Below are 21,651 nucleotides of genomic sequence, written 5' to 3' on the forward strand. Positions count from 1 at the left end.
GAATTCCTTCCCAGCTGGAGCATCTTCCGGGTCTCTCTTTCCAAGGTCCCCATGCCTGTGGCCCTGGGGCCCCATGCCCCCTTTTGAGCTGTGTTCTCCCGGACGCCCCTGCACACGAAGCCCATAGAGACGTGTGTTTCACTTTTTTTTTTTTTTTGAGACGGAGTCTAACTCTGTCGCCCAGGCTGGAGTGCAGTGGCCCAATCTCGGCCCACTGCAAGCTCCACCTCCCAGGTTCACGCCATTCTCCTGCCTCAGCCTCCCGAGTAGCTGGGACTACAGGTACCCGCCAGGCGGATCACAAGGTCAGGAGATCGAGACCATCCTGGCTAACACGGCGTTTCACTTTTGAAAAGCTTAAGCTTTATGGAATGAGGGAGCACGGTGGACTCTGACAGGAACCTTTTCAAATCAATGCTGAGGCTGTATTTCTTAGCCGTCCACAAACTAGTCCATAGGTAAAGAGCATACAAAACAGACGCCGAGGTGATCAGTGATTCCAAAGGCTGACGCTCAGAAGCGCCACCTCCATGCCAGCCAACTAGGCTACGGGATGGAGGGCGGTCTGTGAAACACCAGCCATCCCGTGAAAGCTCAGCTTGCCACTGTCATGTAACAGGGCGGGTGGTGGCACAGCAGAGGCTCACACTTGTCACCTTCAGCCCCTAGAAGCTCCCCGTGGGGCACGAAGGCTGGGGACAGAGTGTCCTGAGGTTTTGTTACAAGGCTAGACTTTAAAATACCTTTCAAAGTTTCATCCCGCCTCATGTCGCAGGACTGCTGTGTTTGTGAAAGCGCGTTTGTTTCCACAAGACAAGCTCCGTGTAGTCGCCAGCGGGTGCCTGGCCCAGGAGCTGCCCTGTGGAGCCAGCGTTGTCCCCGAGCTGCTCGCCTGTGGCCGTGGCTCCTTTTCTGAGGCTCCTGACTCCATTCTTGCAGATTCTGGTGGATCAGGAGCTTACTTTCTAAATGCTACATAGAGGTGTTGAAGAAAATTTCATAGGTTCTGTAATAGTGGATGGGATTAAAAGAAAAAATGTTAAATTATATATATATATATGGCTGGGTGCGATGGTTCATGCCAGTAATCCTATAATCTTAGCACTTTGGGAGGCTGAGGCGGGAGGATCACTTGAGCCCAGTTCAAGAACAGCTTGGGCAACACAGCGAGTCCCTGTGTCTAGCAAAAAAAACCATGTGTATATATATATGTGTGTGTGTGTGTATATATATATACACACACATATATATATATATATAATTTGATGGGTTGTGAGAAGCCACCCCCCCCCAAAAAAAGGGGGGTGTAGAGCAGCTTCCCCTGACAGGTGCCGTGGCTGCCCCCGTAGTGGGCTATGTCTGTGCACAGGCGACAGGCAGGAGGGCTCCGGAGCTTCCCTTGTGGTGGGGGTGCCTTCTCCCTGTGAGGATGCTGAGCAGAGTTTGGAACCCAGACAGTTTCCCTTAGTGACAGTTATCTGGAAAGGAAAAAGGGCATTTAGAAGGAATAAACATAGGGCTGAATATGGAGTTGAATTTTAACCTCTTCAGACTGATGGGTGCAGACGAGGTTGTGTGGGGCCTCTGTGGAGCCTGCTGTGGCTTCCAGCCATGGGACTTTAGGGCCGAGGTGGCCTCTGCAGCACTGTGGCTGTGGGAGCACTGTGTGTTGGGGTAAGAGAAGCCAGGGGGCCTCCCTGAAGCCAGCTCGTAAAGGAAGGTTCGTGTTTCAGAGAGGGAGGCGGCAAGGGAATCTGAGTTACCTGAGTCCCCGATGTTTGAACCCTTCCACCCAATAGAAGTGCAGTGATTTCAGCCATTTCCCATCTGGCGGTCTGAATTTTTCCCTTCAGAGGAGAGAAGTGGTGGGCCCAGGCATCCCTCCTCCTGTGTGTGGTCGTTCTGGTGAGAGGAACCCCGCGCGAGAGTCAGCACCTGTTTCTTCAGAGTTGCTGTCAAGATAATCACTGCGCCCCCCACCCCCCCCCCCGCCAGCAGCCGTGTGTGCAGCGCCTGGCCCCAGCAACCATGGCATGGGAGCGTCTGGATCTGTGGGCGGACAGATATCTCTGGGTAGTTGGTGCAGCTGTGGCAGAAACCAGGCCCCTGGGGAAGTCCTGTGACATGGATGCTTCCCTGAAGCAGCAGCAGTGTGTGGCTCAGGGGTCCTCAGAGGCCGGTGGTGCCCGCGGGTGGCACGGGGCACTCTCATGGGCAGCACTTGGTCTTGTGTTTACGGTATTGGAGGGATTCACATCGTTATTTTCTGGATTAAGCTGCTAGGAGTATCATGTACTTAGAAATTCAGTGTTTATAGTAAGATGTATTAAACATTGCTAATGATGTATGGTTACAATGTATAACAGGTTTTCCATTGTCATAACTGTATGGAATTTTCTTGGAGGATGTCATTAGCTTCTGTTTGCACTGACTTGTGAGCTGTGTGTACGCTGTGGTCAGATTTCTGAATGCTGTAGAGCACTTACCAGCTCTGACCATGTCTTGCTGGGGCCAGCAGGCTGCGTGTGCAGCGGGGCCAGCTGTCTCAGGGCTGATATGTAGACGTGTATTCTGTTTACAATTAGTTCCCCAACTCTGTGGGGAAGAACTTAAGCGGTTTTAGTGTTTTACAATATGGTGAGGCAATGAGGGTCAGGGCGCATGGTCCCTGAGGGAGGGTCTTCAGGGCAAGACCCATGGCCCTGGCCTGGAACTGTGCTCCCCAGGGCGTGGTGCCTCCCTAAGGGGATGGTCAGTGTTCCTGGGACTGACTGCCAGGCCAGCCCTTCTGCAGACTCCTGTGGTGGGAGTTCCCTGGGACGGGAAGCCCCTCGGCCCCTTCCCTCCAGGGGCAGGAACTGAGCCAGCATGGGCGGGGCCGGCCGAGCTTCCAGGCGTGTTTTCTCTGTTAAATGTACCTGTCTTTAAGCTGTCTCATTTTCTAATCGCTGGCATGTCTTGCCTAGAAAAGCATTTGGAATTGCTTATGTTCAATTACAGAAATAAAATGTCTTACTTGCCATTGTAGAATCCCTGCACTTTTGCAGAAAGGCTGTTTTGTAAAAATCCAACCCCAAAATAACTTTTTCCGATGTTCATGCCAGTGATTCTTAACTTTAGGGTCATAGAGAGCCTTGATAACGTGATGAAGGTTTAAACGGATTGTCCCACCCTAGAAAACGGCAAACAGAAAAATTCTGCACAGTATGGCCCCACCCCTTACCTTTCCCCCAATCAGTGCCAGCCCCCCTTCCTCCCACTATAGGAGCACCCACAGGCTCACCCTGGGCACATAAAGTGGGGGGTGACAATTTCTGCCTCTGGGTTGTGGGAGGAGTCAAGCTACTTAACAGTTGTGGGCCTGAATTTCCCTACCTGCAAGTGGAGATGTAACAGTGCCTATCCCTAGGAGTGGTGAGGAGAACATACTTCAATGTGCATAAATTACTCAGAGCAGTGCCTGGCAGACAGCAAGAAGCAGGTCCTGGAACTGCATCCATTGAACATTTATTTGTCAAAGGCCTGGTCTGTGCCAGGCAGCATGTGGAGGCACTGGGTGGGGGGTGGAGGGGGTTGTACGGTGGGAATCAAGGGGGTCACCACTGTGCCCATGGGGAGGCCACGCCACTCTGCCTGCTGGGTGGATATTTCAGCCTCTGCAGCCAGATGTGTTCCCAGGAGGCTCTGCTTTCCAGCCAGATGTCAGGCCTGGCCACACTGTGGGACTGGGTCTGCAGGTGGCCCTGCCAGGAGTCCTGCCATATCCCTACCAGAATACCACCCAGCTAGGCCGGGGCTGAGCTGGACGCCCAGACCCCCAGGGCCAGGATACACCGGGACCCTCCTTCCTCTCAACCTCGGATCCTCTTTGCCCAGAACTGGGTTCCCAGGTGGCTGACGAGCCTGTCACGTGCCAGCCCTGCGCTGCCTGCACTCCTCTGACCGGCTGTGGTGCTGGCACAGGCCACACTACTAGAGACAAGGCAGTCCCCCCACCCCCAGGCTCTCCTGGACCCTGACACTGGAGGTCGGTGGGATATGCTTTCTCCACCTTGTACCACACTGAAGTTTTGTGGGGCACAGTGTGTGCCAAGGTGGGGCCCCCGGGAGCCGAGGACCCAGAGGTGGGTGAGGAGCCGCCTGCCTGCAGCCCCACTGTGGCCTGAGTGGTGGGGGAGTAAGGACTGCCCTGTGTGCAGGAGGGGAGACCCTCGTGGGCACGGTCCCAAGGCTGAGGGGGTCTGAGGCCCCAGCCCAGGGGGCAGGCCTCAGACACGACCCCAGTTGGGCTTCCATGTGGAGAGAAGAAGCAGGCGGCTCCCAAGTCACTGTAGGACACCCCAGGCTCCAGCCCTGAGAATCACCTCTCCCCAAGGGCCAGCTCAGCAGTGGGGACCAGGTACCCAGCAAGCGGGCCTGTCCCCAGACCCAGGGAGAGGCAGAACATCCCCCCAGCTCAGATGGGGGTCAGTCTGTGGCCACCATCTTCGGATGAGAAAGTGGAGCCGCTGCCCTGGAAGAGCTGTGTCTGAACCAGGCTCCCAGCTGTGCCACGGCCCAGGCAGACGCGTTTTAAAGGCCCGCGCCCCGTGTGTCGGGGCTTCTCAGGCAGGGCTGTTGTGCAGCCGCCACCGTGTCAGTGGGACTGGGTCCCAGGTGTCCCTCGCACCCCTTCTGCACTGATCGTGTAGGAACAGGAGGAGGGGGGCAGGTGGGGGGCAGAGAGCACCCGCAGGGTCCGGGCTGGGCAGCCGAGGGCAGCCTCTTCCTCGCGGAGCCGGTCAGCCAACAGTCTCACCAGGAGCTGGTTAGCCCAGGTTATGCCAAGGGCTGGGGAAACACGCTCGTCCCAGAACCTGAGAAACAGGAAGCAGGCAAGCTGGCGCTCAGGCTTGGTGGCCCCGCCCACTTCGGCCCAGCTGTGCCCCCGGCACCTGCACAGAGGTGCACACACCACATGGCTGCACTCACCCCAGCGGCCCGTGTGCTGCGCCCTGCTCCTCCATGGCCTCTGTCACCTGGAAGAGCACAGTCCAGGTCAGCTGCAAGGGCTGAGGGTCTTCTTGATGGTTAGGCACAGGCTGCTACCCGCAGGAGCCGGAGGCCACCTCACTGCCACCCGCCCCACCTCCAGACCGGCTCTGCTTCCGCATCCTGGCTAAAAATACGAGCTCACGGGTGCACCCCTGCCTTGGTGCCCACCTGGTTGATGCACAGCACAGGGCTCTGGAAGGCACTGCTCAGCTCACGCAGCGCGGCCCCCAGGGACTGCAGATGCCTGGCCCTGGGGGCGGAGGCCTGGCTGTCAAATTCACAGCGGAATGGGGCTGCCACCGAGTCGATGACCACCAGGCGAGCCATGCCCCGAGACAGCAGTACGGGGACCTTCTTATTCACACACTCCAACAAGGTGTCCTGTGGGGACAGCTGTCATTGTCTATGCTGGTCAGCAAGTCCCCGCCCCAGGTGACCAGACCCCGTTTGGACTGTCACTCGACCGTCCAAAAACCTTCCTACCCACCTGGGGCTCACAGTGCCCATACTCTGTAGTCCCCATACTCTGAGCCCAATTCTGTATTTTTCTCAAAGAGGCCCCAACTATAGAAGCTTCAGGCTCACACAACTGGTTCCCTTGGCCCCATGTCCTTCCTCTGGCCCCCCCAGGCGGTCACCCCTTGGCTGTGCCGACACCGTCCTCTGTAGAGGCATCCTTTGCGCAGGCTCCTGAGTCCTTGCGGGGGTCTGCTCTCCTTCTGCCATGGTTTCACCCTCTCCCCCTCACAGGTCAGCAGCAACCAGCCCCCTCCTTCAGTGGCCCCGCACCAGGTACTCAGACCACCCAAACCTGGCCACAGTGCCACCAAAGCCAGCCCGTGGTGGCCATGACCACCTGGGCCATGACCTCTTCAGACGCTCAGCAAGGCAGGGGCCTGATGCCCTTCAGGCGTTACTCAGGCGAGTCAGGCCTGGCCTGCCTCTGCCAAGGCGTGGGGCACTCTGGGAGACCACCTGGGGGTCAGGATGGGGCTGTAGGTTGAGACACCCTCAAGGCCAGTGCCTCCCGTGCACCCAGGCCTTAGCCCTGTGCTCTGAGCTGGCCTGGCCTGGCCAAGGGGTGGAAACAGCCCTGTGCCCACCAGCTCCCAGGAGAGCTTCCAGGGGAGGACCCCCCAGTGAAGGCAGGTGTCCTCGGCCTCCCTCTGGGTGCTGCCGTGGCCTGTGGGTGCCAGAGCCATTGGCATGGCTGGCCTGGCCTCTGACCGCAGAGCTTGGTGAGCCATGGTGATGGGGGAGGGTGGCACAGCTGCTCCTGGCACCAAGCAGGGTAGTTCAGGCCCCATGGGCCTTGCCAGCAGCTCTGGCCAGATGGAGGCTGCTAAGGGGCCCCTAGGCTGCCCCTCAAGTCCAAGGTCTGCAGCCACACGCTGGTGTCACGCCCGGAGCTCTGAAGACGCCTGAGGGCCGCCTGCACGCCCTGAGTGAAACTCGTCTGTGCTTCATCTCCAGGGCGTCTCTGGCCGAGCCTCTTTTTGTGGAAAACGACAGCAGCAGCAGTGGCCTGGAAGACGCCACCGCTAACGTGAGTCCCACGGCCTGCAGCCCCAGGAAGCAGGCAGCTGGGCCAGGGAGGGACTTTGCACATGCAGGGACTGGGGGGAGCTGGGGATGGGCAAGTGGTGACTGCTGCTAGCTGCCAGGCTGGGCCTCCAAGAGGGGCTTGGCTCAGGGTCCCCATCCTCATGCAAGCCCAAGGGCCACAGAGGATTGGGGAGGTGGGAATGGCACCAGGCTCTGCTTATGCAAGAGAAGGCTCTGTGTCCACACCCCTGGCTTCCCCGTGCCAGATGCAGGCCTTTGGTGCTCCAGGGAGCAGAGACCAAAGACGTACCAGTCCCCCATGACCCCTCGGCCCCAGGGAGGCTCGCAACCAGCAACACCCTCTTCTCTAGGCAGACTTGGGGTGGGGGTTCCCCAGAGAGCTGTTTCCAGAACAGAACTTAGTAACACTGTCAGGTTTTGGCGGCCCAGCCCTGACCTTCTGTCTTCTCTTGCAGTGACCCCGACCCGGCCCCGCTCCAGGATGGGACTGCCGAGTGTGGCCCGGAGCTGGCCCGGGACAGCCAGGGCGGCAGGGAGGGCCCCTGGCCGGGAGCCGCAGCGCTCACTCATTTCTCATGCGTCTGTGTGCGTGGGACATGATACTAATAACCACACGGCTGGCGTGACCTTGGGGCTGGGGCTGGGCCTAAGCGGGTGCCCTGGTGCGGCGTGGCCTCTCCCAGGAGACCTGGGGCATGAGCTGGGCCCACGGCTCCCTTCCCATGTGTAACTTCCTCACGTTGTGTGCGATAACGTACTTTATTGTACATTTTTTTAAATTAAAAGTTTATATGCCTTATGCTTTACTTGAAAGTTTTTATAAGACCTCTTAGAAGTGGGGGAAGGCTGGCCGGGCGCGGTGGCTCATGCCTGCAATCCCAGCACTTTGGGAGGCCGAGGTGGGCGGATCACCAGGTCAGGAGATCGAGACCATCCTGGCTAACATGGTGAAACCCCGTCTCTATTAAAGATACAAAGAATTAGCTGGGCGTGGTGGTGGGCGCCTGTAGTCCCACCTACTCTGGAGGCTAAGGCAAGAGAATGGCGTGAACCCGGGAGGTGGAGCTTGCAGTGAGCTGAGATTGCGCCACTGTACTCCAGCCTCGGCGATAGAGTGAGACTCTGTCTTAAAAAAAAAAAAAAAAAGAAGTGGGGGAAGGCCCACCCAGGAGCTGCTCTGCCAGGCCACAGCCATGTCTAGGGTGGGCTGGACATGGCAGCCGCTCCCCCTGCACAGGGTGGAATTTCCTTATTTGCCTTTGGTCAGGGGTTTACTCCCAAACTTCCCATCTTTTCTTCTGCATCTTTTCTACTTCATCACTTCTCCCTCCCAGGATGATCTCTATAAACTAAGCACTGACAGCTCACAGCACTGCTGCCCCAGCTGCAGGGATGGGTCCCAGCCTCTCTTGCCTGCTTCTTGGCTACAGGACGGACTCCACTGGCCCCCGGTGAGTGGCCCCTGCTCTCTTCAAGGCCCTGCCATAGGTCCCTCCTCCAAGCCCAGCCAGTGTCTGCAGGGAAGCCAGCAGCCAGGCAGTGGTCAAGGATCTGAGGTCACCTGTCTGAGCTGGGTGCCCAGCAGGCCTTGGCCAGGTGGAGCCCCTGTGCCCCTAGTGAGGGCCATCTTCCCCTCAGAGGCAAGGGGAAACCAACACGGCTATCTCACCAGGGCAGCAGCCTGGAGAGCAGGTCGCATCCTTCTCAGGGCGGTGGTCTCCTGGGGCAGCTGGTCAGGGGCCCACAGCCCAGAGGAGGTCCTTGCCACCCGCCTGGGGCTTCTCTTCCCCACTCCGTCTTCATGGGCAAGGCTGACAGATGGTGTACAGGCGCCCAGTTACATCTGAGTTTCAGATCATGAAGAAAGTTGATCTGAATATGGGCATCCTCATTCTAGAACACGCTTCAAAGCTGCCTGAGATTCAGATGTAACTGGGTGTCGCAGCCTGCCGCCCTGCCTGCCTGGCCCACAGCCACTCCTGGCCAGGATTCTGTTTGGCCAAACTGCCGTCAGGCTCCTGAGCCTCCTCCTAGGCCCATCTGTGCACGTCCTCATGAAATCCAGTTTTGGCAATCCCTGCTGAGATTGTAGCAGGACCCCTGCTCTCCGTATCCAGTCGCCCTCAGTAGCTGACTGGTCCATCCTCCACAGTCCCCAGGGGCGGTCTGATCCCCAAGGCACACCTTCAGCAAGGGTCCTGGCAGGATGCTTTAGCCAGAATCCCCTCCCCTGCCAGTTCCTCTCAGTCACTCTCCATCCTCTGACCCCACCTGCTCCTCGGGCGTAAACCCCCATGACCCATGCTGTGTTCAGAGCTGAGCCCCAACTCTCCCTGCCCTGCTGTGAGACCCCATTGCCGTGGTGGCTACACCTGCCCCAATGGTCCTGAATAGCTTGCCCTGGGCGTGTCCTGGGGCTTCTCCCACACTCACCACATCGGCCACGTGCTCGATGAAGATCTGGCTGCCAAATCGGAGCTTCTGAAGCAGCTCTCCTGGAACGTCAGTGCGCAGCCGCGGCTGCTGGGCCATGAGCTGCTGCAGGCGCTTGTGAGGGAAGGCGTCTTCCGTGCAGATGTAGACGGCTCCTGGGAAGCAAGAGTGCCTGATGTGCCCAGGGGACTCCAGACGGGCCTGTGACTGCCACACAAATCAAGTGCAGATGTCTCCCGCCATTTCTAACTCTCTGCCCCTCACAGGTTCTTTGCCCCTCGCCTGGGGAGGGAGGAGGCTGGTGCTGTTTCTCACCCTCCCACTGGCAGCCACCTTCGGGGCCAGGTGACCCCTCAGGAGGAATACGGGCTGGGTCTCCACTTCTGACACCCAGGCAAGGACTTCCCCTGTCCTGGGCTGGAATGGCCACAGATGGGAGGCCTCTCCTGCTCCACCTTGCCCCTCCTTCCCCCCGTGACCCTCCGTTCCCCACTGCAGGGCAGGGAGCAAGTGGCAGCATCAGGGCAACGCCTTCTGGAAATGGCCCCTGAGCCCCGACACATGGCCACCCTCAAGGCCCCCACTGAGCAAGCGTTTCCTCTCTTCAAAGCTCCTGCAATCTGGGCTCCATGGTGAAATTCAAAAAGCCAGCTTGAAAAGACACGTGTTGGTGAGGATGTGGAGAAAGCAGACCCCTGACCCCTGTGCACTGCAGCTAGGAATGTAAAATGGTGCAGCTCGGGAAACAATCGGTACTTCCTTAAAAAGTTAAATCACATGACTCAGCAGCCCCACTCCTAGGTAGATACCCAAGAGAAAACACGTCCACCGTAGCACATTTCATGACAGCCCGGGGGGAGACGGCCCAAAGGCCATCAACTGAGGAGTGGACGAATGAAGTGCGGCCCATCCTTACAGTGGGATGATCGAATCTTAAAAGGGAAGGCAGTTCTGACACCTGCTCCAGCACGGATGAACCTCGAAAACACAATGCCAATGCAGGAAGCCTGTCACGAGACCACGTGCTGTCTGGTTGCACTCGCATGGAGCTCCCAGGACAGGAAGAGTCACAGGTAGGGAAAGGGGAGGCAGGCTGCTGGGGGTGGGGGCTGACTGCTCATGGGTAGGGTTTCCTTTTGGGGTGAGGGAACTGTTGTGGAATTGGATAGTGGTGACGGGCACAGAACTTTGTGCTTCTATTAAAAGCCACTGAGTTTATTTATTTTATTTTAATTTTTGAGAGACAAGAGACTCACTCTGTCGCCCAGGCTGGAGTGCAGTGGTGCGATCTCGGCTCACTGCAACCTCTGCCTCCCGGGTTCAAGCGATTCTCCTGCCTCAGCCTTCTGAGTAGCTGGGATTACAAGGCGTGCGCTACCACGCCCAGCTAATTTTTGTATTTTTAGTAGAGACTGGGTTTCACCATGTTGGTCAGGCTGCTCTCGAACTCCTGACTTCATGATCCGCCTGCCTCAGCCTCGGCCTCCCAAAGTGCTGGGATTACAGGCATGAGGTACTGCGCCTATCAGGCCGAACTGTACACTTTTAGAGGGAATTTTATGGCATGTAAATTACATCTCAATTTAAAAAACAGGAAGGCTTAGGGGGACTGATTTGAGTAATAATAAAACTCCAGTTTCCTGCAAAACAAAAACAAAAACAAAAACAAGGCCGGCGAGCTCTCTAAGCATTGACTATGCCAGGAAGGCTGCCCAGCCAGGACCCCGTGGCCCACGGGGTGTCGTCCTGTTCCTGCAGTGGCACATGCAGTTGTGGGAGAGCCAGTGCCCCCACGCCGTGTCATGCAGCCTGTTTGTGAGTGTCCGCATAACCTTTAATTCTGAGCTGATTTTGCTTTGACAGAATTTCAAACGTAAAGAACAGTTGCAAAAATGGGTCAGGAACCCCCGGCCCCATTCTGTGTCAGAACTAAGCTTCTGAGAAGCATCTGGCCCGCTTGAGGCCAGGAACGTACAAATAGTGCCTTGGGAGGCCACATCCCTTTTGTGGCTGGTTCCCTTCCCCACCAGTGTCCCCAGCCGTGACTGTGCCCCTAGTCAGGAGCCACAGGAAGGTCGGGGCCCTGGGCTTCCTCCGTCCTGTTGGCTGGAGAGAGGCTGGGCTGGAAGGCTCGGAAGCAGGTGGAACCGGTCAAGCAGCGTGTTTTTGTTGGGGTGACGTATGTAGGGGCTGCACAGTCATGGGGACATCGTGAAGCTGGCAGGAGGGTGGCTGTGGGCAGCCCAGCGGTGGGCGGGGCCCCAGCAGGCCTGGGAGAGCCTCACGTGGCTTAAGCACGGGAGTCGGAATCACTTCAGAGCCCGCCTGCCGCTTTCTTTTCAAAATTCGGGCCTTTAGATTGGATCCAGGAAAGGAAGTCATTTCCCCAGGAAAGCACATCTGACCCCTAACCTTGCATGTGGTCACGGTGGCCGTGGGGCCCCCTCCCTTCCCCTGGCCCGCAAGGCTGGACTGTGCTGTCATCCCACAGCAGTCACTGGGCTGGGCACAGCTGGGGGATTCAGGGAGGGTGACCTAAGGCTTCTGTGTCCCTGGGTATCGGGGAGTGTGGGCTTCACTGAAAAGGCCAATGGGGTGGAAGCTGAGGGGGAGTCATTGCACAAATCAGATTTGCACGAAGCCTGGCACGGAGGACGCTGGAGAATGAGGGCGGCTCCCGTCCCGTTCCTGAGCACGCTCGAGTCCTGCCTCCACCTCACAGCAGCTCTTCCGTGGGGTAAGCGGGAGACTCCCATTTTCAAGGCCAACTCCTGTCCTCCCGGCTTCTGGCTGTCTCCAGGCTCATCCCCAAGACCAGCCGCAGGGACTCAGGCACCTGACAGGAGGGCGCCCTCCCCTGGGCTGCAGGGACAAAAATGCCTATGCCGTGAGCAGACCCCAGCTGGGCTCTCAAGAGACCCCTCACCCTCCACCCGACACGGAGGCTCAGGAGACCCCTCACCCTCCACCCAGCATTGAAGCTCAGGCAGGCAAAGCACACCCTGGGTCCTGGGGATGACGCTGACCTGAGGGTGGCAGAGGTGAGGTTCCCAGCCACACCGCTGCTGGCAGGTCAGGCCCGTGAGGAGGTGGCTGGCTGGGCCTGTGGGTCCAGGGCCTGGGGTCCCGCCCTGTGTGGGAAGTGAGCCTAGCAGATGTGCTCGAAGGTGCCACCGATGAAAAAATACTGCCACTCTGTTCACGTGGAGTTTAAGACAACGTGGGAATCGCATGTTGACACCAGGGAATTAGTTTAAAAGTTAAGGAGCTACTGAGAAACATCTCTCCTACTCACAGCTCACAGTTTAAAACTACGTGAACTTTTAACACCTGAGAGACCCAGGCAGGCATGCTCTGAACGCTTTAGTCCAATGCAGGGAACCCTCGTTTCACAGAGCGTACAGGCTCACGGGGCTGCGCCAGGAGCATACCCGGCCTGGCGGCGGGGCATCCGGGGAAAGGCTGTGCTGCCCTCCCTACGTTGCTGGCTCTGTGGACTCTGGGCTTGGCAGCTGTGCGGAACGTGGGCCGGCATCGCTGTGCTCAGCCAGCGACCCCTGGGGGCCTAGCTCTGCTGAGGGCCGGCTGCCTGGTGGTGGGGTTCATACCCTCCCACCCCTCCTGCTGTCAGCTGAGCCCAGCCTCACTTCCCCCTCCCTGTTCTGGAAGGAGTGAGGGCAATCAGGGTGAGAAGGAGGGAGACGCAATGGTAGGAACAGTGCAAGAGGCGGCCACTGCCCCACCTCAACGGAAAGCTGTCCCACACAGAGCAGGGGCCGCCCACCTGCCCAGACCCCACGGAAGGGGTGGCCACTCACCAGCCTCCAGGCCTCCGTGCTGCCGCGGGAACTGCACAGCCAGGCAGAGCTGCAGCGCCAGCTGGGTCTTCCCTGCCGAGCTGCGTCCGGCCAGCTCAGTGATGCCGTCCAGGGGCAGGCCACCGCGGAGCAGCGCGTCCAGCACCGGGCAGCCCAGGCTCAGGCGCTGGTGCTGCGTGGGGAACCGCTCCTTCTGCTGGTGCAGCTGCAGTGCTAAAGGGCAGGGATGGTGTCAGGCCTGACTCTCCTGGGCCTGCGGGCAGGGCTGGGGACTGTGGGAGGCACGGCCAGCCTGTCTGTGCCAGGTGCAGTGTGGCTGGAGCACAGGTGCCTGCGGTCATGGGGGTGAGCAAGGTGCTGAGGGCAGGGAGGGGGGCCCAGCCGGGAAGGGCGGGTGCACCTGAGATGCAGAGTCGGGGGAGCCCCAGGGCCACCATCACATGCCCCCAGGGATCCCCCTATGGGGCAATTGCAGCACCAGACGCCTTCAGCCAAAGCTTCCAGAGAGCCCCGAGGCGCTCCCTAACAGCCTCCATGTGAAGAAAAAGGCACAGCTCTGTCCAGCTGGGATGCCCTGGGGTGCTGAACAGTTCTCAAGCGGCTTTAATGGGCTCCCGCAGGCGCACACACGTGCACACCACATGCCGTCAGTTCTCTGTGACAGATACCATTCTAGAGCAATGCTGGTCTCAGCCTCTTGGCTAAAGGGCCTTGGATGAGCCATTTGACACAGCCTCCTCCACGACACCGAAGCCCCTCAGGGCAAGGCTCAAGGTGGGACACACGGTGCAGGCTGCGCTCTTGGCCTGGGGCCTGGGCCGGGAGGAGCAGCCCCTCCCTTGGAGTCTGCACACTGCCTTGGGCACCCCATCCAGGTGGAGCAGGCCACCCTGACTGTGAGGCCTGCCCAGAGCCCTGCCCACAGCACCGTGTGTGTGGCCGTGGCACCTGCCCACCACGGCAGCCCCAAGTTCAGCACGTTCCTCGGGGCCTGGGCCACTGAGCCACCTGCAGGGGAGAGAGGGCCCTGCTCATGCCAGGACCCCGCTGCCTACTAGGGCCTGCTCAGATGCAGGGATGGAAACCTTGTCCGTCCAGGCGCATGGGGTTCCCTGGGTACCTCCTTCCCCTGCTGAGACCTGGTTTCCCACACGTGGTGGTGGGACCGTGGCCAGGGCCCCATCTCACACCGTTCCCGCCCTGCCAGAGCCTGAAGGGCTCTGGGTGCTGACTGCCAAATCCACCCCTGCTTCCTGCACCCCCTCCTCTGGTCCATGGAGCAAGGTCCCCAGGAGGCCCCACAGCCCCTGTGTCCACCTCACGCATCTTCTGACCCGATGCTGTGACCACAGCCCCATGGGTGTAGGACAAGCAAGATGGGAACTCTGGGGCTGGAGCAGCTGCCACACGCCCTGAGGCTGGTCCCTGGGTGAAGTCTGCACAGCCCCCGCCCTGCACCACTGGGACCATGATGCTGGAGCCACATGTCACCCCTGGCAGAGATGCCAGGACCCACCTACCTGTAAGGATGCTGCTTCCCCGCAAGTGTAAGGAGGCCGTTCTCAGCAAGTGCCAGACCTCGGGGCTGGAGAGGTTGGTCAGTCTCTTCAAGTCTGGTCCAGAAAAGTGTAAAACCTCCTTTACCGATTTCAGTTTGGCTGAAATAACACAGATAAATTACAGGAAAATGTCAGACTGTCACAACGCAGGGCAACACAGTGACAAAAGGTGCTTTGTTAAGAGCACTGTGAGAGCACCGTGCTTCCGATTCTGGGGACAAGGTGGGTAGGGACCGGATCCCCTGCTCCCTGGAAACCCTGGACACAGTGTGGCCGATGCACAGGCAAGAGGAAAGGGCTGCTGGACACTGCGCCCTGAGTCCTGGCACTCGGACAGATACCAGCCTCGTGAGCTGGGGCAGAAGCCAGAAGACAGGGCTGGGCAGGTCCCGGTGCTGAGAGCAGGTCCCGGTACTGAGAAGAAACGACAGGCACCCAGTTCCATGCCAGCTGGAGACAGTGCTCCAGAAGGGGGCAGGAAAAAACCAGCACCGAGCTTTCCACCACCCGCCCACCAGGCATGGATCTGGGCTGAGCCGCGGGCGAGGACATGTGCCCTGGGGAGGGGAGCACGGGGAGGGGAGCGCTGGGAGGGAAGCAGAGCCCAGGTCCAAACGCCAGCTGCGCAGGGCAGTCAGGGCAGGGGGCAGAGCATGTGCGAATCAGAACGGCGGTGGCAGCAGTTACAGGGGTGCAGATCCCCAGGACCTGCCATCTGGGGAGGAGGGCAAGGAAGTTAATTTTGGACTCAGATAAGTGCATCACTTTCTAATTTCAAACTCGTAGAAAGACGACAAATGCTGCAGACCGATCAGCCGATCAGGGAAGTGCGAGGAAGCGCACACGAGAGGGAGCAGTGGTGGACGAAGCGCCCCACCTGGCCACGGAGACTTACACCCGCCACATCAGAAACCCCCTCAGCGCCCCACCTGGCCACGGACACTTACACCCGCCACATCAGAAACCCCCTCAGCGCCCCACCTGGCCACGGACACTTACACCCGCCACATCAGAAACCCCCTCAACACGGGTGCGCTGAACGCTGCAGTGAAAAGACAACCATTGTGTGGCTGGAAAACAGTAAGCACTGGTGTGATCTTCAGAAAAGCCACACAGAAAACACAAGGAGATGGAAGGGTGGGAATGAAGAAAGCGCCCCTGGGTTTCACCAGATCCAGCGGAGGGGGCTTCCCGCAGACAGGCTGCTCCAGAAGGCTCTGTGGGCCCTGAGGACTCGCCGGGATCAGGGCTGTGGCAGGGCGCTCCCCCTGGTAAGCCTCACAGCCCCAGCCCCCTTCACAGCTGTGAAGTCTGCAGGGACTTCTGGAAACATTGGTTTTTGGATAAGAGACACGGGTGAGAAAGGAACTCCCTGGCTGAGCCCTCCTCTGTCCCTGGTCTGCAAGTGTCGTGTCTGCAGCTGTGGCAGCAGCTGTGATCACAAGGCCACCAACAGGAGGATAAAAACCAACAGCCAAGGATGGAGGGTCAGGACAGCGAGGCCCTGCCCTGTCACCAGGCTGCTGCGGCAGCTCCATGAGCACTCCGGCTTCTCGCCACAGACAGCGTGCTGAGGTTCACGTAGCTGAGGCCCGGGGAGACGGGGGAGGATGGAAGCTGGCAGGAGGGTCCTCGGATGACAGCCAGGCGGCTGGCATGGGGAGCAGGGGGCAGGGGCTGCACGTGGGGCCTGAGTTTTGAGCATTTACTAACTCGGGCGAAAAAAGATGCTGTAAGAAAGAAAACCATCCCCTACACCACCACACCAGGTTCAACAATGGCCAGTATGCACCCAGTCACAACCCTGACAGCTGATGTCACCCAAACTAGGTTCTAAGTATGGGCAGGGAGCTGGGGGGAGAGGAAGTTGGGGTACACAGGTGTAGGCACGCTCAGTCCTCACAGCCCCCAAGAGAAGTCCATGGATAATCAGTAACACTGACAAATCAAACATTACAACATAAACACATTTAGGAGCCCAGATGTAAATATTTTTTAAAAAAATAATTAAAAGACGGCCGGGTGCGGTGGCTCACGCCTGTAATCCCAGCACTTTGGGAGGCTGAGGCGGGCGGATCACGAGGTCAGGAGATCAAGACCATCCTGGCTAAAACAGTGAAACCCTGTCTCTATTAAATTTACAAAAAAATTAGCCAGGTGTGGTGACTGGCGCCTGTAGTCCCAGCTACTCGGGAGGCTAAGGCAGGAGAATGGTGTGAACCCCGGAAGGCGGAGCTTGCACTGAGCTGAGATCGCACCGCTGCACTCAAGCCTGGGTGACAGAGCGAGACCCCGTCTCCAAAAAAAAAAAAAAACTGAAAGACTTTATGTGGCTCCATTTTACCTTTTAGACAATATGCATGTATTACTTTGATAAAAATAAAAGTAACTGAAAGAAATCCATGTAGTTAACAACACACACACACACACACACACACACACACACACACCCCTGAAAATCCCATAGTACATCCCGCCCTCGGTTTAATAATCAGGGTAGGCAAAGGAAGGAAGGCTTAGCCAGCCAGCATTTTGTTAACCTGCCTTATATAAACTGCACACACCCACCCACACCCTTTATGTAAATAGAAATAAATGTACCTTTCTTAATTGCAGCAATAATTCTGGGATTCAGGTCCAGTAGATCCAAATCCATTTTGTCGGTGGGCTGGCCACCAGGATGAATAACTTCCCGGGAAAGACAGAACAATGGATGCAAATTCTGAGGCACTCGCCTTCAATTCAAAGGCTGTGGGAGGCCCGAACCAGGGAAGGGACAGCAGCCGAGGTGTCCGTGTCATCGGGGCTCTGTCACTGAGGGTGGAGGAGACTTCACTGTAGAGGGAAGGCTGTCTAGCTACATCTAGGGCAACATGTCTGTCATTTACCTCTAAGAATTATTTAGCAGCTTAGAACCCATTCCAGACACTGATGCATTTGAAAAACCCCCCAAACCCACCACATTTACCTCCTGTGGAAAGTGCTAGAAATAAGACCATCCTCCTGCGGCAGTTGAGCACCCTGCCCGACTCACCTCTCTGGGGCTCGGGGATGACCCGTGTGTTTTTGGCTGACTTGACTGAGGCATCTCTTGCACTCTGCAGTTTAATTTCCCTTAAGTGTCTCCCTGGGGACTCTGGAAAGAGTGGGAAGGTGAGTCTGGGATTGGCAGGGTGCTCAGGGATCCAAACATCGGTGGCCCCCAGCAGCCAACAGCAGAAGACAGCTTCCTGTGGGATGGGAGGAAGGTGCTGTGGACCCCACCCAACCTCTCCCAGGAAGGGAGCTGGCAGCCATTCCACAGCCCGAGCCTGGCCCAGCAAGGGAGAAGCTCAGCTCTTCTCCCCTCCGGCCTCAGCAGGCTGCTCAGGGACTCAGCCTGGGGTCACATAAGGCCTTTCCAGCAGGCCACTCTGCATCCCCTGTCGGCCTCCCAAAGAGACCAAGAGTGTCCAGGACATGGGGAAACTGGAAGGCAGCAGCCTCGAGGGCCGGGTCCAGGATCCATGTCCTCCAGTGAGGCCTGGCGCCCTTGGCCGTAACCCAGCAGAGGAAAGGGCCGGCCGTGGACTTGGAGAAGGTTTTCCCTTGGACCACGCAGAATGTGGCACTGGCCTGGACACGATCACGCTGGTCACTCGTATGCCCATGTTCAGCCTGCTCAGGGAGACAGGCCCGGCGTGGAGAACAGACTACAGGAGCAGCAGGCTGAGGCACGCCCCCAGGCACCCCCTGAGGCGGGCAGGGCAGGGAAGCTGGTGCTCCAGGATACGTTTCCTGCCCGCACACCAGGCTTGGCTCCCGGGCCCCCATGGCCTGTGGGTTTTCTGAGCAAGGGACAGGGAGGTGCCCAGGCCTGGTTGCCCAGGCAGGCCTGACAGGAACTGGCGAGAAGCCACCCTGGAGGGCCGGGCGCAGGCCAAGGCAGGGCGGTGGGGCGCTGGACCAGCTCCAAACTGCTGGCAGAGCTGGCCAGAGTGAGGAAGTGAGGTTCCCAAGCACAGAAGGCAAATCAAAAAGGAATGCCACCTCCAGGGAAGACACTACACTGCCAAAGGAGATGTGGCCTCGCCCGGCTCGAAAAGAGGTCATTTTCACAACATGGGACTCTCCAAGCCCTGAGGACAGGAGGCAGCCTGGGGAGTATGAACCTCGCGCCTGGTAGGGGACCCCACACCCGAGGTACCACCCAAAACACAGCCCAGATCTGCACGGAGGGATGGTTCCCTGAGCAGGCGTGACTGTCACAGACAGGCTGGGCCTGGGGGCTGTTGGGAGGCTGCTGTCCCAGGCTGGGTCTGGATACAAAACTTGGACTGTGTCAAGCGGCAGGACACTGGCAGGAGCACCGGGAAGGCCAGCACGTGGCTGCAACGTCTCCCGCCTTCAGGACGCGGGCCAAGGCCAGGGCACCTGGAAGCAGAGTGTCCACTGACGGATAACAGACTCCCTGCTTGGCCAACGGCAGTCCGGCTCCCGAGGCTCCTCCTGGGCCCTCTGTGCACATCCTGGTGAGAACTTGGTTTAACAGGCCCGGCTCGAAGTCTGTGTAGCGAGAACCTCCTCCCGTGTCCCATCACCCTTGACAGCTGATGAGGCGCCTCATTTTCCACTGTCCCCCGGGCGGCCTGATCTGGCAGGTCAGTTTAACCTGCATCCCCTTCGCCCCTGGGGGTTCCTCTTAGCAACCTTCCATCCTCTGCCCCTGCCCAGCTCTGGAGCTATAAGCCGCCACCAGCCCATGGCCTGTTCAGAGCTGAGCCCAGCCTCTCTCCCACTGCAAGACCGCAGTGTGGTGGTTCCCACACCTCTCAAAGGTTCTGAATGAAAGCCTGGTCTCTGCCTAACGTGCTTTCACAGGTATCCTGGAATATTTTCCCTTTAACACCAAGCACCTGCCGCATCCCAGACACTGGCCCGGGAGCTCCACAGACAGCCCGGCACATGCCTCTGTCCTCTCACCGCTGTGAGGGGCAGGGGTGTGACCAGCCCATCTCTCTACACCGGGGTGAAGGCCACACACAGGGAGCAGCCCACAGCAGGCAAGGGGCTGGCCCAAGACAGACCTGTATGTCTTCCTGCAGCACCCGAGCTGAGCAATGACTTCAGGGGGAGAGCTGATGTCACGTGCTGCTAGGTGAGTACGGACGGTCACACCAGAGCTGTTAGGCTCACACGCCAGACTCTGGAAATGCCGTGGTTACTGCCTGGAGCTGCTCAGAGCCTTCCGAGGTGGACTCACTCCTCTGCCTCGGGCCCTGGGACCTGCTGTGTAGCTTTGAAGTGATTCACAGCACTCACATAGTCTGATGTTTTGGGGTGACCTGACCCCCCTGCAAGAGTGTGATGTCTTATCAGACCACATATGTGAGGACTTGAGTGAACTCCGCAACCTTGGGAATGCCACTTAAACCTTGTCAGACACTCCCTTATGTGAGTTACTGACCCTGACTGCTGGACTGCAAAAACAGACATCAGCTTGAAGGTTGTGCAGATGCTTTGAGGCAAGCTATACACTGCTGGCCTGGGAGCTGGACCTCGGTCCCAGCTTCTCAGAGAGCTCCTGCTCTCACGCTCTCCACTGCTACCAAGGCACACCTCGAACTCTCACCAGATCTCACTCTCCAGGGGCCCGCTCCATCCCAGCAGAGCAACTGGACCCTGGCCATTCTGCCACTCACCTCCCTGCCGTGAATGCACCCCATCCATGGAGGCCCTGCTTCCCTGCCAGGCGTCTTCACCTCCTCCCCTCTCCTCCCCTCTGAGCACTGTGAACCCGAGAACAAATCCTCTTTGACGATAAACCGTGTGATTCGTGGAATCATACTTTGATCATCTCCTTATTTCCTCCACACACAAGGACCCCTGCACTGCCAATGGCCCCAGGAGAGGGCAGAGTCAGCCACAGGGACCCCACCTCACAGGCTTCAACACTGCTGATGCCTGTCATCCCAGCACCGTGGGAGGCCAAGGCGGCCAATGTCACCTGAGCCCAGGAGTTCAAGACCAGCCTGGGCAACACAGAAAGACCTACTCTCTACCGGAAAAAAAAAAAAAAAAAAAAAATAGCTGGGCACTGTAGTGGCGCTTGCGGTCCCAGCTACTTGAGAGCCTGGGAGGTCGAGGTTGCACCTAGCTGTGAAGGCGCCACTGCACTCCAGCCCGGATGACAGAGCCAGACTGTCTCAAAAAAAACAATAAAAATTCACGCCTTGTAATAAGGAATTAAAGGCAGAATGAACAAACATTTTCTTCTTTTTTTTGTGTGCTTTCTGAGATGGAGTCTTTTTCTGTAGCCCAGGCTGGAGTGCAGTAATGTGATCTCGGCTCACTGCAACCTCCGCCTCCCGGGTCCTGGTTCAAACAATTCTCCTGCCTCAGCCTCCCAAGCAGCTGGGATTACAGGCACGTGCCACCACACCTAGCTAATTTTTGTATTTTTAGTAGAGACGGGGTTTCACCATGTTGGCCAGGCTGGTCTTGAACTCCTGACCTCGTGATCTGCCCGCCTCGGCCTCCCAAAGTGCTGGGATTACAGGCGTGAGCCACCGCGCCCGGCCTAAAAGATTTTCTTTCCAAATCAAAGTATTAAAATAACTGTTCTGACCTCTCCCACTTCGATGCGAGGCCAGCGCGGTCCCGGGCGGACGAGCGAAGGCATCGAACGCCGGGGGCGCAGCCGCGGGCCCACCTCGGCCTCCCCTGAGCGGACGCCTCCCCGCGCGCACCGGGGGCCCCGGAGACCGCCTTCCCCGCTCCGAACGCACGCGGCCGGGCCCCGGGGAGGTGCCTGAACGCTACCCGAGCTGCGGCGGGGCCCCCGGGGTGAGTGCTGCAGCCCCAGGCCCGCCTGCTCCCACAGGCTCGGGCAATGGAGACCCGCGGCCGCCCCGCCCCTTGACCCTGCCTCACCCCTCACGCCCGCTGCCGCCCACGACCTCCGACCCCGCTGCCGCCCGGCTCGCAGCCCGGCTCTGCGGGACTCACCTCCCGCGGGTTCCGCACTCCTCTTCGCGCCGTCCTGCTCCTCTCGGCCTTCTCCTCCAATAGGCGCCTAGCACCCTGAGTGGGCTACACCAATCAGAGACGAAGCGGCGCTAACGTGACTGACTAACTAACCAATCCAAAGTCTCAAGCTCTCTGAGAGGGGCGGAGCGTACGCGGGCCAGCCCTCGCCGCCGATTGGTGATCGACCTCAGGGTGGCAGGGGCGGTGCCCTTACACGGATTGGAGAGGGCAGC

At 58.6% G+C, this 21,651-nt stretch overlaps 3 protein-coding genes across 33 annotated transcripts in view; 2 read left to right on the top strand and 1 right to left on the bottom strand.

Moving 5' to 3' along the window:
• The window catches only part of KLC1 (kinesin light chain 1), a 70,754-nt gene extending 63,355 nt beyond the window's left edge, over positions 1 to 7,399 (top strand). For all 28 annotated transcript variants that reach the window (XM_001139992.7, XM_063793922.1, XM_009428537.5 and 25 more), the window contains 2 exons: positions 6,508 to 6,580; positions 7,056 to 7,399. In XM_001139992.7, coding sequence (XP_001139992.1) covers positions 6,508 to 6,580; positions 7,056 to 7,058 — 76 coding nt within the window. In that variant the 3' untranslated portion in view covers positions 7,059 to 7,399. The remainder of the gene's footprint in view (positions 1 to 6,507; positions 6,581 to 7,055) is intronic.
• Positions 404 to 21,480, bottom strand: XRCC3 (X-ray repair cross complementing 3). 4 transcript variants are annotated; one of them, XM_063793937.1, is made up of 9 exons: positions 21,398 to 21,434; positions 17,445 to 17,546; positions 17,012 to 17,224; positions 14,372 to 14,509; positions 12,852 to 13,064; positions 9,034 to 9,188; positions 5,203 to 5,415; positions 4,972 to 5,018; positions 3,492 to 4,856 (listed from the first exon to the last, which is right to left on the bottom strand). In XM_063793937.1, exons 3-9 carry the CDS (start codon positions 17,064 to 17,066, stop codon positions 4,637 to 4,639), a joined length of 1,041 nt encoding a protein of 346 aa, XP_063650007.1. In that variant the 5' UTR covers positions 17,067 to 17,224; positions 17,445 to 17,546; positions 21,398 to 21,434; the 3' UTR covers positions 3,492 to 4,636. The 4 variants fall into 4 exon arrangements, with proteins under 4 accessions (XP_063650008.1, XP_063650007.1, XP_016782274.1 ...); XM_016926785.4 differs by lacking the exon at positions 17,445 to 17,546 and having other exon boundaries at positions 21,398 to 21,480; XM_063793938.1 differs by lacking the exons at positions 5,203 to 5,415; positions 21,398 to 21,434 and having other exon boundaries at positions 404 to 4,856.
• Positions 7,709 to 15,484, top strand: LOC107968259 (uncharacterized). The gene is made up of 5 exons (XM_063793939.1): positions 7,709 to 8,051; positions 9,300 to 9,427; positions 9,532 to 9,703; positions 9,952 to 10,106; positions 15,197 to 15,484. Exons 1-5 carry the CDS (start codon positions 7,794 to 7,796, stop codon positions 15,447 to 15,449), a joined length of 966 nt encoding a protein of 321 aa, XP_063650009.1. The 5' UTR covers positions 7,709 to 7,793; the 3' UTR covers positions 15,450 to 15,484.
• Positions 21,481 to 21,651: the final 171 nt, after the last annotated feature.

This window comes from Pan troglodytes, chromosome 15, assembly GCF_028858775.2.
Source record: "Pan troglodytes isolate AG18354 chromosome 15, NHGRI_mPanTro3-v2.0_pri, whole genome shotgun sequence".
In the NCBI taxonomy this organism is placed as follows: Eukaryota; Metazoa; Chordata; class Mammalia; order Primates; family Hominidae; genus Pan; species Pan troglodytes.